Source organism: Antechinus flavipes, chromosome 6 (assembly GCF_016432865.1).
Source record: "Antechinus flavipes isolate AdamAnt ecotype Samford, QLD, Australia chromosome 6, AdamAnt_v2, whole genome shotgun sequence".
NCBI classification, from domain to species: domain Eukaryota; kingdom Metazoa; phylum Chordata; class Mammalia; order Dasyuromorphia; family Dasyuridae; genus Antechinus; species Antechinus flavipes.
This window is the reverse complement of record NC_067403.1, coordinates 263,472,273-263,484,909: the sequence shown is the minus strand read 5'-3', so window position 1 is coordinate 263,484,909 and position 12,637 is coordinate 263,472,273. Positions and strand designations below refer to the sequence as shown.

Below are 12,637 nucleotides of genomic sequence, written 5' to 3'. Positions count from 1 at the left end.
ACCAGAGCTTGGGCAAACTTTGAAGTTCAAGTACAGGAAATACAAGAAACAGAAATATAAAGATGAATGAACAGTGATAAAGGACTAAACAAATATTAACAATAACTTCCATCTTAATTTTGTAAACTTTATCTGTGATCAGAAAAGGAGTCTAATTAGCCACAAGACCTGGGAGTTTTTAGTTTTGTTGATTGTAGGAGAAGAATGGAAAGAGATGAGAAAGGGAGTAACCTAAAGGGGAAAGGAAAGGAAAGTCTGGGAGAAGTGTCTCCCATTTTCAGACCATACAAGTCAATACACAGAGAAGGAGAAAGAGGTGGTGAGAGAGACTGGCTCTTGTATCTCTCGTGTGAATTGATCAAAGGAGACACGTGCAGACACAGAGTTCTTTGTGGAAATAGCAGTGAAAACAGGAAGGAAAGGAGAGAAGGAAGAGATCGTTTGAGGCAGCGGATTAGTTCTACGGAAAACAAATCAGGATGTACAAAAATGTATCCGGCTCCTTTTGAATAAGTGGAGAAAAGGCAAGTTGAGGGATGCCCAGTGGAGGGTAATGGAATCCTATTCTTGTGCTATAGGAAATGTTGGAGCGGATGGTTTCCTCGAAGCCCAGGAAGACTTTGTATGAACCGATTTATAGCAACAGAAGCGGGAGAATGTTTAGGTGCTGACGGCGGTCAGATAAAGCAAACGTCTCTGAAAGATGCAGGGACTCTGGTCACGATTGCAGAGGGCCAGCGATGAAAGCTGCCACGCTCCTCCTGCGGGAAGGGCGAAGGACGCACACGCGGACATTTGTTGTCCATGACTACGCTTGTTTGTAGCCAGAGCTTTATTTCTTTCATTTCTAAGCGAGGGGGAGGCAGGACAGAGAGAAGGTGAGGAAGACGTCACAGAGAATAGCGTATGTCTGGCAGGAGTTGGCGGCCTCCACGGCGAGAGCCTGCCCTTCCCCCAGGTCTTGACAGGTTTCTCCTCGACTCTCGGCCCTGACTTGTGTCTGCTGGAGCCTGTTCTTAGAAATGACCTGACGGCTGTCCTGCCCCTGTAGCTGTCCCCCCCAGTCTGGCCCTGGCAGCCATTCCCTGAGCAGTGGTTGAGCAGCCCTTTGTGAAAGGCACGTCCTGGACACGGGGAATGCTGGAACACAACAGGAAGGAGTGGAGCGGTTCCAGCAGAGTGGAGTCTTTGAAGGAGCATGGGAGCTGGCAAAGATTGAGATCTTAGGGCAGCCAAGGGGCTCAGGGGATAGCGTGCCAGCTCTGAAGTCAGAAGGACCCGAATTCAAATCTGGTCTCAGACACTTAACACTTCCCAGCTGCGTCCCTGGGCAAGTCACTTAACCTCAATTGCCTCAGCAAAAAAACCAAAACAAACAAACCAAAAAACCCCAAAAAAACCCCAAGAATTAAGATCTTCTCAGGCTCACTTGGCCTCCCATCAGATTGCCAGGCGCATGTTAGTTTTAGGCCCCGGTTGTATCAGGATACAGGCAGTGGGGGGCTAGCCCTGAACAGCACTGCTTGGGGGTCTGGGGAAGGACCCTGGGAGATGGCGTTGGCATTCCTCTGATTCTTGTTTCTTCCAGAGAGAGAGGGGCTCAATGGGGAAACGCGGTAGGGCTGAATCACAGTCTCGCCTAGTGGAGAGTTTCCCAACACTCTGGGGAGCCTCCAACTTTGCGTCGCTCAGCGTGGCTCCCCTTCTCTTCTCTCCCCCTTCGTCGGCCTCGTGTGTCGTCCGGAAGGCTGACTTCTTTCTTCTGGCTCCTGCCCCCCTTTCGGGGCTTCCGGTGGGAGCTGCCTTTTCTTCCGGCACGTCGGGCTGCGCGCCCAGCTGGGGCCCGAGCACTTGGTTGTGTGCAGTGAGTTGTTCTTCCTAATGGGTAGGCCTGTTGGTCTTTCAGAGATACCATGGACAGCGTCAAGCAGAGTGCGGCCTTGTGCTTGCTGCGTTTGTATAGAACGTCCCCGGACCTTGTGCCAATGGGCGACTGGACCTCCCGCGTGGTGCATCTCCTTAATGACCAGCACTTGGTGAGCATCTTGGGCTGGGGGGAGCTGGAGGCCGAGTCCCTTTGGTGAAGGGACGGTTAGACTTTTTCCACATCATTCCTGTCCGTCTTTGCTTCATGGTTGGTCCTGGGAGAGAGGTCATGGATTTGACTTAAAAAAATTCTAACCGTGTCCGCTGGAAGCCCCCCATTTGAGGAAAGAGGCAGGACAGAGCAATGATGGGTCAGTGTTTGTTGCATCAAAAGGGACAATTTCTTTCCTGTCACATTGTTTTCCCTCATAAACTCCCTAGTTAGAAACCTCCAATGAAATGCTTGTTGTATTAGTGACTCATTGAGGGGACTGCATCTCTCCATATGGCCAAAGGCGGAATTAGAAAAATGATTATTGATAATCAGCGATTTGGGGAGACCCAGAGTAGCCCCTTTTTCTTTAGTGCTCATTTCAAAAGTTCAGTCTCTAGAGGACGTTGCTGAGAATGAGGGTGGATTAACTTTCTTGACAGTCTTGTTCAGACCCCACTCAGTTGTGGGCGATTCAGTTTTTGGTGGAATAAATTGTTTGATTAGATTGTCTAAGCTGGGGGTTACTTAGAAGTAAATGACACTTTCATTTTCCTTGGAATATTGACATCATTTACTAAAATCCCTAATTAACCCAGAAATTACGCCTCTGGAACTTTTTAAACATCATAGGTGGAGGGAGGCTGGAACTATGAGCTAGTCCATCAGCTGTTCTGGAAAGCAGCTTGGAACCATGCCCCCAAATCTACCTGGTAGATACCCCAAAGAGATTAAAGAAAAAAGGAAAGGCTCTATATGTACCAAAAGATCATAGCAGCTCTTCTTGTAGTGACCAAAAATTGGAGAGTAGGAGCAGGCTCAGTTTGGGGAATGGGCCAACAAGTTCTAGTCTCTGAATGTGACGGATCCTCTCATGCTACAAGAAATGTGGGATGGGATAGTTTTGGGAAAATCTGGGAAGATTCATCTGGACTGGTCCAAGGTGAAGTGAGTAGAACCAGGAACAGTGTTGGAAAATGAGCGATTTTGAAGGACTTCATGATGCTGATTGCTGCAGTGACTCCCCACCTCCCGAGAGAGGTGTGGGGGTTAGGATGGCAGATTGGGGCAGATTTTGTTTTGTTTTCCTTTTTTTTGGACCTACTGATTTTTTATTTCACCCATGGGTTTTGTTTTTCTTGCTTGGGGGAGGGGAAGGAGATAATTTGGAATGGAAAATAGAATAAAATGGAAATTTTTTTCAAGTATAGAAGAAGGGACAGTTTCAGTCTCTTTACCTTGAAGAATGTAACCGTCCAGTGAACAGTGCAGCTCAGCACATTTTTGGCCCAATAGGTAAAACGTAGTTAAAATAAAATTTATAATAGGAAGATGAGCATGCTGGGACAGGAAGGAGGCTGACCTTATGGCAGCCCCTGAGAAGAAGGTCCTTTTCCTGTGAGTGCATGTATCTGCTGCTTCCCGCCTTGACTTCTCCCTTTTTAAAATGAAGCTGGAGGACTCTTGGCCTTAGGTGCCCATGGACCTACAAGGGGAGGTTGTGTTTCAGGGGGTCTTTATTTTTTCTCACCCTTTACCGAGGTTGGATGAGCTCATCTGGATCTTAAGCCTCCCCCAGGCTTCCCCTGCTTGCCAGGTGCCTTGGAGGGGCAGGGGCTGTGACTTAAGCCAAGGAGGAGAATCAAATGTTCTCCATGAGCTCGATCTGACACCCATAGTCTTTGGAGCATTCGGAGTCCCCCCCTTCCCGTTTTCCCGGCCTTTGTTCAGCAATGGGCCAGTTGTCCAGAAGCCTCTCCTTGTCTGAGGAGTTGTCCTGATTGGGACCCTGCCACCCTCGTTCCTCCTTCCACATAAAGGGAAATAGGAGGGCTGGAAGCTTCTGTAAAGTTGCCTCTTCTTGGGGTGGGTTCCTTCTGCTTTTTTTCCAGCTGGGTGCCTGTGACTGCAGGGCCTGTCAGATTTGGGGAGCTCTAGTGCCCCCCCATTCCTGTATTTTGGGAGTGAACAGCCATAGTGTGACCAGAGAGGAGCTTGTCAGATTTGGGGAGCACTGGTGGTTCCCCTGCTCCTGTACTTTGGGAGTGAACAGCCAGAGCATGACCAGATAAAACCCCATTCTTGTGAGCTTCCTATTCCTTCAGTGAGAATTCCACGGGTGCCGGGCACTGTGGTAGTTGCCCAAGTGCCAGGACCTGCCCCTGAGAGGCTTTCATGGACGGGAACATAGGAGAAGCACCCGGCTGCCCCCTCCCCCCATGTTGTGCATCTCCTGGCTTTTGGCACCCCCTCGCTGCCCTAGAGGGGAACTGGGGGAGGCATTCACTGAAGGAAGACCTCGGTTCTCCCTTCTGCCCCAGGCTCTTGTGGGTGGGGCCGGCTCGCCTGAGCTCCACAGGATCCCTCTCCCCTGGTGGGAACAAATGGCACCTCGGGTGACCGTTCTCTGGGTTACCAAGAGCGAGGCTGGCAGGGGAAGGGAACGGCAGAGAAGAGGCTGACCCAGCGGCATCATGGGGACCCGGCAGTCACAGCAAGAACCTGGAGGAACCTGTTTTGCCATCGGGGAGAGGATCTCTTGCTGCTTATTATTTGGCGCTCGCTGGGGGTTTTCCGTGTCCTAGGGCTACAGCTAAAGAAAATGGAGATGAGAACGTTTCACTTGATTCTTTAGGCATTGATTGAGCACCTGCTGTATGTAACCCTGTGCCACACCCAGGTGATCAAAAGACAGAAATGAAGACGGTTGTTTTCTGTAGCCATCACTAAGGGGGACGTTTCTTTGGGAAAGTGGGATTTAAAGACAGAGCCGGTGGCAGAAAGTGCCGGGTTGTGATCACCTAAAACTCGTGGGCCTTTTTTCATTCAGGGTGTGGTCACTGCTGCTACGAGTCTGATCACCACGCTGGCCCAGAAGAACCCAGAAGAATTCAAGACCTCTGTGTCCTTAGCAGTTTCCAGATTAAGCAGAGTAAGTAAGACTCTCCTTCATCACCTTCTCTCAATCGCATGAAGTGCAGGCTCTGCTGGGCCCTGTCCCCAGGCCTGAACCGGGGCCATCCCTGATGGGGAAGGAGCTGTAATAATCTAAGGAAAGGCGGGGGGAGGGGGCGCGGCTTTGTAGAGCAGTGATCGACCCATGGCCTTTCTTGGGACAATCGTGTTAATTTGGATAGGAGAGGAGGAAAGTGGTGGGGGTCCCCAGGAGCAGGAGCTGAAGGCGGCGCGGTCCAGGTCTGTGGGGACCTCTCAGCCATGCAGGCCCTCGCGTGGTTGGGGTCACACCCCTAGCTCGTTAGCTCTACGTGTGTCTGGGTGAGAGATCCAGGTCTCTGGCAGGTTCGCTCCATGTCCCTCTGAGCTCTGCCCACGGCTGAAAAGACTTAAGCTCTCTGTGCCGTGTAGTCGCCAGCTGGAATAGGGCTGCTCGCCCTCGAGAAGCCCTGGTGCAGTGGATGGAGGACCAGCCTTGGGGCCGGCGCGGGTGACCCGGCGTGGTCCACCTCCCCTCTCAGTCCTCCAGGCCACTTGGAGGTGGGAGCGAGTTTGCCAAGGGGCCCCAAACCATTTGTTCTTGGAAAAGAATCGGTTTTCGTTTTTCTGCAGCGACTGTGTGTGTCGGGCCCACTCCCTTCATAGCTGCCCTCTCTGCCAAGGAAAGGCCTTGGTGCTTCTTAGTCTAGTCTAGGGCTAGTCATGGGAGGCACTCTTCATGTTGCCCGCCCTGTCCTTCTGGGGAGTCCTGATCGTGGGGGAGGGGAGAAGATGGGATGGGGCTGTCTCCTGCGTCGTCCGTGAGATGATTTGCTGCAGCTCGGGGGTCTGGAGTCAGACTCCGCAGGGCTCTGGGGTACTGTTTGTCTCCTGAGTTTGGGGCCAGGGCGTGGCAGGATGAAGAAGGAATAGGTGGATTTTCATGTGGTGCCAGCAAAGCTCTTGAACGTGACAAGGTTTACTTGAAAAAGACTTGCTGATGGGGGTGGAAGGTGGGTAGAGTGAGAGGAAGCCTGTTTCCCTGGAACACCAGCTTCCCAGGAACTTAGAAAATGAACCAGAGCAAGCTCTGCTAGGGAAAGCTCCCCCTTCCCTCCCCCGCCCCCCAAAAAAAAAAGCCACAGTGAGTCCTTGTTCCAACCCAGGCCAGCTTAGGAGGCTAGGAGAAGAGGTCTGTGGGTATTTCACAGGGCTGGCCACAGCAGCAGGGAAAGTTCTAGCTGACTTCTAGACTGAATCTGACGACCCCCTTCTGGGATCAGGGCAGCGCCATCCAGCAGCTCTCTCACTCCTCACCTCTGCCTAGGGCAGAGAGGAGGCGTCGAGGCTGAGTGAGGAGAGACTGAGCAAGGAGCAAGTTCCAAACACTGAGGATGTGGCTTTGATCCCACAGGCAGAGGGGGGATCTCTCTTCCAGTCTTTAGCCCAGTGTCTAGGAGCCTGCCAGATTTACAGTGGAATAACCCAGGGCAGAATTCTCAGATCAAAGCGGAGTCAGAGAAGCTAATTGTTCCCTCTGAACCTGCAGAGCCTGTCCCGGGGCTTACAGTGACCCAGTTCAGCAGCAGTCTGTGAAAACAACCACACAGTAGTCAGCAGATCATACCTCAGTCAGGAATTGCAGAACTCGCACTGGGAGGGCAGTGAGCAGACCTCTTCCCAGCTTCGCCGCTTCGAGGACACCAAAAGCAGGTAGACTCCCAGTCAGAACAAGCTCAGGCTAGATCTCCCCCCGTAGGTGAGCAGAGCCTAACACCAACATCAAATTCAGTGTCAGCAAGGAGGCTGGAAGAATGAATAAACAAAGAAGAGTCTGATGATAAATAATATATAATGTCTTGAAAATATTGTCAAGCAAGACCTCAAAGAAAAATGCAGATTGGACACGAGCCCAACAAGAAACCCAGAAAATCTAAATAAAAATATTACCAAGTAAGAGTGATAGAGGGAAAAAATGGGAACAGAAATGAGAGCTGTGCAAAAAAAGTTACCACAAGAGAATTAGCAGCTTGGTAAGAGAGGTACAAAATCACTAAAGAAAATAATTCCTTGAATTGGGGAATGATTGAATATGTTATGATATACATGAATGTAGTCGAATATTATTGTTTTATAAGAAATGATGAGCAAGCTGATTTCAGAAAAGCCTGGAAAGACTTACATGAACTAATGCTAAGTGAAATTAGCAGAACCAGGAGATCATCGTATACAGTAAGATTATGTGATGATCAATTGTGATGAATTCTTTTCAACAATGAGGTGATTTTAGACAATTCCAATAGACCAGGGATGGAAAATACTAGCCACATCCAGAGAGAGAAGTATGGAGACTTTCTGTGCATCAAAGCATAGTATTTGCACCTTTTTGCTATGGTTGTTTATTTGCTTTTTTTTTTTTTCTTTTCATGTTTTTTCCCTTTCGTGTTTTTTCCCTTTTTGATCTGATTTTTCAAGTGCAGCATAAAGAATATGGAAATATATTTAGAAGAACTTTACATATTTATAACTTATATAAATTGCTTGCTGTCTTGGGGAGGGGGCAGAGAGGAAGGAAGGAAGAAAGAAAAAATTGGAACACAAGATTTTGAAAAGATGAATGTTGAAAACTATCTTTGCAAGTATTTGAGGGAAAAAATACTATTTAAAAAAAGAAAGAAAAAAATTCCTTGAAAATTAGTATTGGCCAGATAGAAAGTAATGGCTTCATGAGACATTAAGAAATAAAATTTTTTAAAAAATGGAAAAAAATAGAAGAAAATGTTAAATATATCATAGGTGAAACAGTTGATCAGGAAAAGAAATGAAAGTTTTGAGAATGAATTACTTAAAAGCCATGAACCAAAAATGAACTTAGACATCCTATTTCAAGGAATAATAAAGGATAATTGCCCAGATACCTTGGAACCAGAAGGCACATTAGAAGTTGAAAAAGTTCACTGGTAACCTTCAGATAGAAACCCTAAGATGAAAACTCCCAGGAACATTATAGGTAAAATCTAGAACTCCTGGGTGAAAAGCAAAACAGACTCTTAGTAGAAAGGTAATGATTTTAAAAAAAGGATAAGTAGAAGAGAATAGGATAGAGTGACATACACACCAGTCTTAACTGTGAATAGAATAAACTCAACCATAGAATGAAATGAATTGGAAACCAAAATCCAACTTTGTAATTTACAAGAAACATATTTAAAATAAAAAGACCACACACACTGTTAAAATAAGGGGTTAGAACAAAATCTGTTGTATTTCAGCTGAATTGAAAAGTACTGGCAATAATTACAATCTCAAGAAAAAGCAAAAACAGACCTAATTAAAAGAGAATTAAGGAAACTAGATGCCAAGAAATATTATAGACAATGAATTAACTTCCCAAATATTAATCTTAATAATTATCAATCACAAATATTAATTTAAAATATTAAAATCTTAAAGGAAAAAGTTAAATGAGTTTCAGACAAAAGTAAACAATAAAATGATAATAGCAGGGAAACCTCAGGCAATCCCCCTCAGACCTAGGTAGTTATAAAATAAGAATAAAGTTAAAGAAATGTTGAATGGTAATAGAAAGGAGTTTCTTTATTTCTCAGCTGTGCATGGCACCTTCACAAAAATTGACTATATAGGTCATATAAATTTTACAAGCAATTGCAGAAATACTGTGCTTCTTTTTCTGACTATAATACAATGAAATTATATTCAATAAAGGGTCTTTGAAGCATAGATTAAAAATTATTTGGAGACTAAATAACTTAAATATTGGATGTAGCAAAGAACAGATCATGAGAAATAGCCAGTAAGTTCATCAAGGATAATGACAACAATGAAACATGCCAAAAATTTGTAGGATGCAGCCAAAGCAGTACTCGGGGGGGGGGGGGGAAAGTTTATATCTCTAAATGCTTACATCAAAAAGAAAAAAAGAGCAGATCAACAAATTGGGCATGCGGCTAAAAAACAAACAAAAATCCCCCAAACCCTTAGATATCCAACAAATTAAAATCCCTAATTAAGCATCACAACAGAAATTCTGAATATTAAAGGAAAAATGAACAAAATAGAAAGTGCTTAAAAATTGAAGTAAAACTGGAATCTGATTTTAAGGAAAAGAAAAGATTAAAATAGATGCATCATTAAAAAAAAAAAAAAAGAAAACCAAATTGCTAATTTCACAAAAGAAAAAAGTGAATTTTTACCCAATGAAGATGAAATAAAAGTATCTAATAGGAGCCATATAACTCAAGCCACTAAAACTGACAATCTAAATGAAATTTATGAGTACTTATAAAAATATAACTTGCCCATTTGACAGAACAAGAAATAGAAATAACTGTACCTTAGAAAAAGAAATTAGGCAAGTCCATAAATGAATTCTCTAAGGAAAAAAAAAGCTGAATCAGATGGTTTTACAAGTGAATTTTACCAGACATTTAAAAAACAATTCTAGTACTAGAAAAAATAGGTAAACGAGACATATGGTCTTGATATCTAACGAGGGAGGGTCAAAATAGAGAGATAAATATAGCTCAGTTTCCCTTATGAGTATTGTTACAAAAATTGAATTGAAATAAAATAACAGCAAAGAAATTATAGCACTATATCATAAAGATCATACATTGTGACTAAGTTATATTTATTGCAGAAATTCGGGACTGATTTGTATTTCTGAAGCTATGAATATAAGTGACCACATCGGTGACACAAGTGGTAAAAGTCATGATTGTTTCTACCTATGCAGAAAAAAAACTTTGAGAAAGTGCAATACACATTCTTGTAAAACAAACAAATAAACAAACAACACAACACAAAAATAAATGGAGTTTTCCTTAAAATGTTAAGTAGTATCTAAACTAAGAACAAATATTAATCTGTAATGGGCACAAGCTGGAAGCTTTTCCCGTAATATCATGAGTGAAGCAACACTATCCATGATCACATTAATCAATATTGAAGGAATAAGCACAGAGAGATAAAAGTAATCAGTAGCTCTATGGGAAAAAAAAATGCTTTAAATCAGTAATGGTGGGATTACGGGAAAATGGATACATTTTTTTTTTTTAAATGAAAGCTTTTTATTTACAAAACTTATGCATGAATAATTTTTTAACATTGACTCTTGCAAAACCTTGTGTTCCAAATTTACTCCTCCTTCCTCTCACCCCTTCCCCTAGATGGCAAATAATACATGTTAATTTGTTTAACATATATCTGTTTAAATATATGTTAAATCCAATATATGTATACATAATTATATAATTGCGCAGGAGAAATGGGATCAAGAAGAAAAAATGCAAACAAACAACAGAAACAGTGACTTCTGTGTTGTGGTCCACACTCAGCTCCCACAGTTTTCTCTGAGTGTACATGGATCTCATCATCACTGAACAAGTGGAATTGGCCTGAATCATCTCATTGTTGAAAAGAGCGATGGCCATCAAAATTGATTGTATAATTCTGTTGTTGCCGTGTACAGGGATCTCCTGGTTCTGCTCGCTTCCCTCAGCATCAGTTCCTGTCGGTCTCTCCAGGCCTGCGGGCGTTTCTTACAGAACAATAATACTCCATAACATTCATGTCCCAGAACTTATTCCGTCCTTCTCCAATTGATGAGCATCCGCTCAACTTCCAGTTCCTTGCCAACTGTTGATGGGAATGTTAACTAGTTCAGCCGTTGCTCCCCCACCCTTTGACCCAGCAACCCCACTACTAGTCTGCAGCCCAGAAGGATCAGAGAAAGAACCCATATTTGTGGCAGTTGTCTTTGTGGTGGGAGACTGAGGGGATGCCCCCCCGCTGGGGAATGGCTCGACGGTTGTGATCTGTGAGTGTGACAGACGCTGTTGTGCTAAGAAATGACGAGGGGATGGTTTCAGAAAATCCTGGGAAGACGCACGCGGAGGAAAGGGGGGGGGGGCAGAACCAGGAGGACGCGTGCACGGCGGCAGCAGCATCGGGACGGCGGTCCGCTCCGGGAGGGGAGGGGCCCGCGATGAACGACGCTCTGCGTCCCCACAGAGAGCAGGAGCAGACGTCCTCCTTTTTCTTGCCTCCTCCCCTTCCTCTCCTCTTCGCTCTCTCTGCAGCTATCAGTTTCTCATTTGTTTTGTGTGGCCAAAAGGGTGCGTGTGGTTTTTCTTAGTGAATGTGGGAGGAGAGGGAGCGGAGCATCGGGAAGTAAAACAGAATCATTTTAAGAGTAAGAAAGGGAATCGCTGCTGGAATGCTGATCCTGGGAAGACCTCGCGCTCTCGGTCCTTGAGTGACCGATGGGTCGGGGGGAGCTCTTAGAGCCCAGGAGTGACCACCTATTCCACTCCCTGCTGCCCGTCCTCCCCAGGGTCTTCAGAGGGTCCCCGGGGCTTTCTAGCATTGGTGCCCCAGGCCCTGGGGTAACAAAACGAGACAGTCCTGCACTCGGAGCGTCGTTCTCACGGGGGAGGGTGTTCACAAGTATATGTGGCAGAAACACGAGGTGCATGAACGCCCCTGTCCAGCAGAAAGCCGATTCAGGATTGGCCGAGGGAAGGGCACAAGCTTTGGGCAGAGTGAGGAGTCATTGGGGTCTTCAGAGGAAGAGGGGGAGGAGCAGAGAGGGTCCTGGGGTGAGGGAGGGCTGAATCTGGCCCCTCCCCTCCCTTCCCCGCAGGAAGGCTTTCCCTCCTGTGCCCTTCCCTCCCTTGGTCGCCCTGTTTATTCACCTGTAGGATGGAAGGTGGGCAAGGGCAGCTGTGGTCTCCCCGGGGCTGTGGGTCCCCACGGGAGCAGATGAAGGGGGGCTCGCTCCTCCCCTCCCCCCATGGTCCACTTGCTTCTTCTTCAGATCGTGACGTCCGCGTCGACCGATCTCCAGGACTACACTTACTACTTTGTGCCGGCTCCCTGGCTGTCGGTGAAGCTTCTGCGGCTGCTGCAGTGCTACCCGCCCCCAGGTAACGTGGCCCCCGGAGCGTGCCCGCCGGGCGCCCGAGGCTCCTGTGTGGTGTGAGTGGCTCTCCGGGTCACTGCCGGGGTCCTGCCCCTCCCCCGGACTCGCCCGCGGGGCAAGCTTCCCCTTCGCTGGTTGGCGTGTCCTCCGGGAGGCTCAGGATGGGACCAGTACGCAGTGGGCGCTGAATAAGACCCTGAAGGGTCGGAGGTGGCCAGGCTCGCTTGCGTCCGGGGGCCGGCTGGGGAGGAGGGTTCAGGATGAGCTTGGGTACCGCAGAGGCGAGGGCCGGGGCTCCCCGGAGGTCACACGTCGCGGGGCGGGGACATTGAAGCCGGACTTATCGCCCGCGTGGGTTGTGGAGACAGGCGCCGGGATTGAGGGGACCTCACTGTTCCAGTGTCGGTGGGGAGGGGCCCGGGCGGGGGGACAGCGCCTTGTGCGGGACCGGGGGCCGCCCCCAAGTGTCTTGGGTGTCTCCTAGAAGACCCTGCCGTGCGGGGCCGCCTGACCGAGTGCCTCGAGACGATCCTGAACAAAGCCCAGGAGCCCCCCAAGTCGAAGAAGGTGCAGCACTCCAACGCCAAGAACGCCGTGCTCTTCGAGGCCATCAGCCTCATCATTCATCACGACAGGTGCGCTGGCGGGGCCCGGGGGTGGGCCCAGAGGGGCTGAGTGCAGCT

General features: G+C 47.3%; 1 protein-coding gene across 1 annotated transcript in view; it reads left to right on the top strand.

The window, feature by feature from the left end:
- AP2A2 (adaptor related protein complex 2 subunit alpha 2) overlaps positions 1 to 12,637 on the top strand; it is a 49,763-nt gene that overhangs the window by 25,800 nt on the left and 11,326 nt on the right. Inside the window, exons 5-8 of the mRNA XM_051966638.1 lie at positions 1,907 to 2,036; positions 4,908 to 5,009; positions 11,850 to 11,958; positions 12,439 to 12,589. Of these exons, the coding sequence (XP_051822598.1) occupies positions 1,907 to 2,036; positions 4,908 to 5,009; positions 11,850 to 11,958; positions 12,439 to 12,589 (492 nt within the window). The remainder of the gene's footprint in view (positions 1 to 1,906; positions 2,037 to 4,907; positions 5,010 to 11,849; positions 11,959 to 12,438; positions 12,590 to 12,637) is intronic.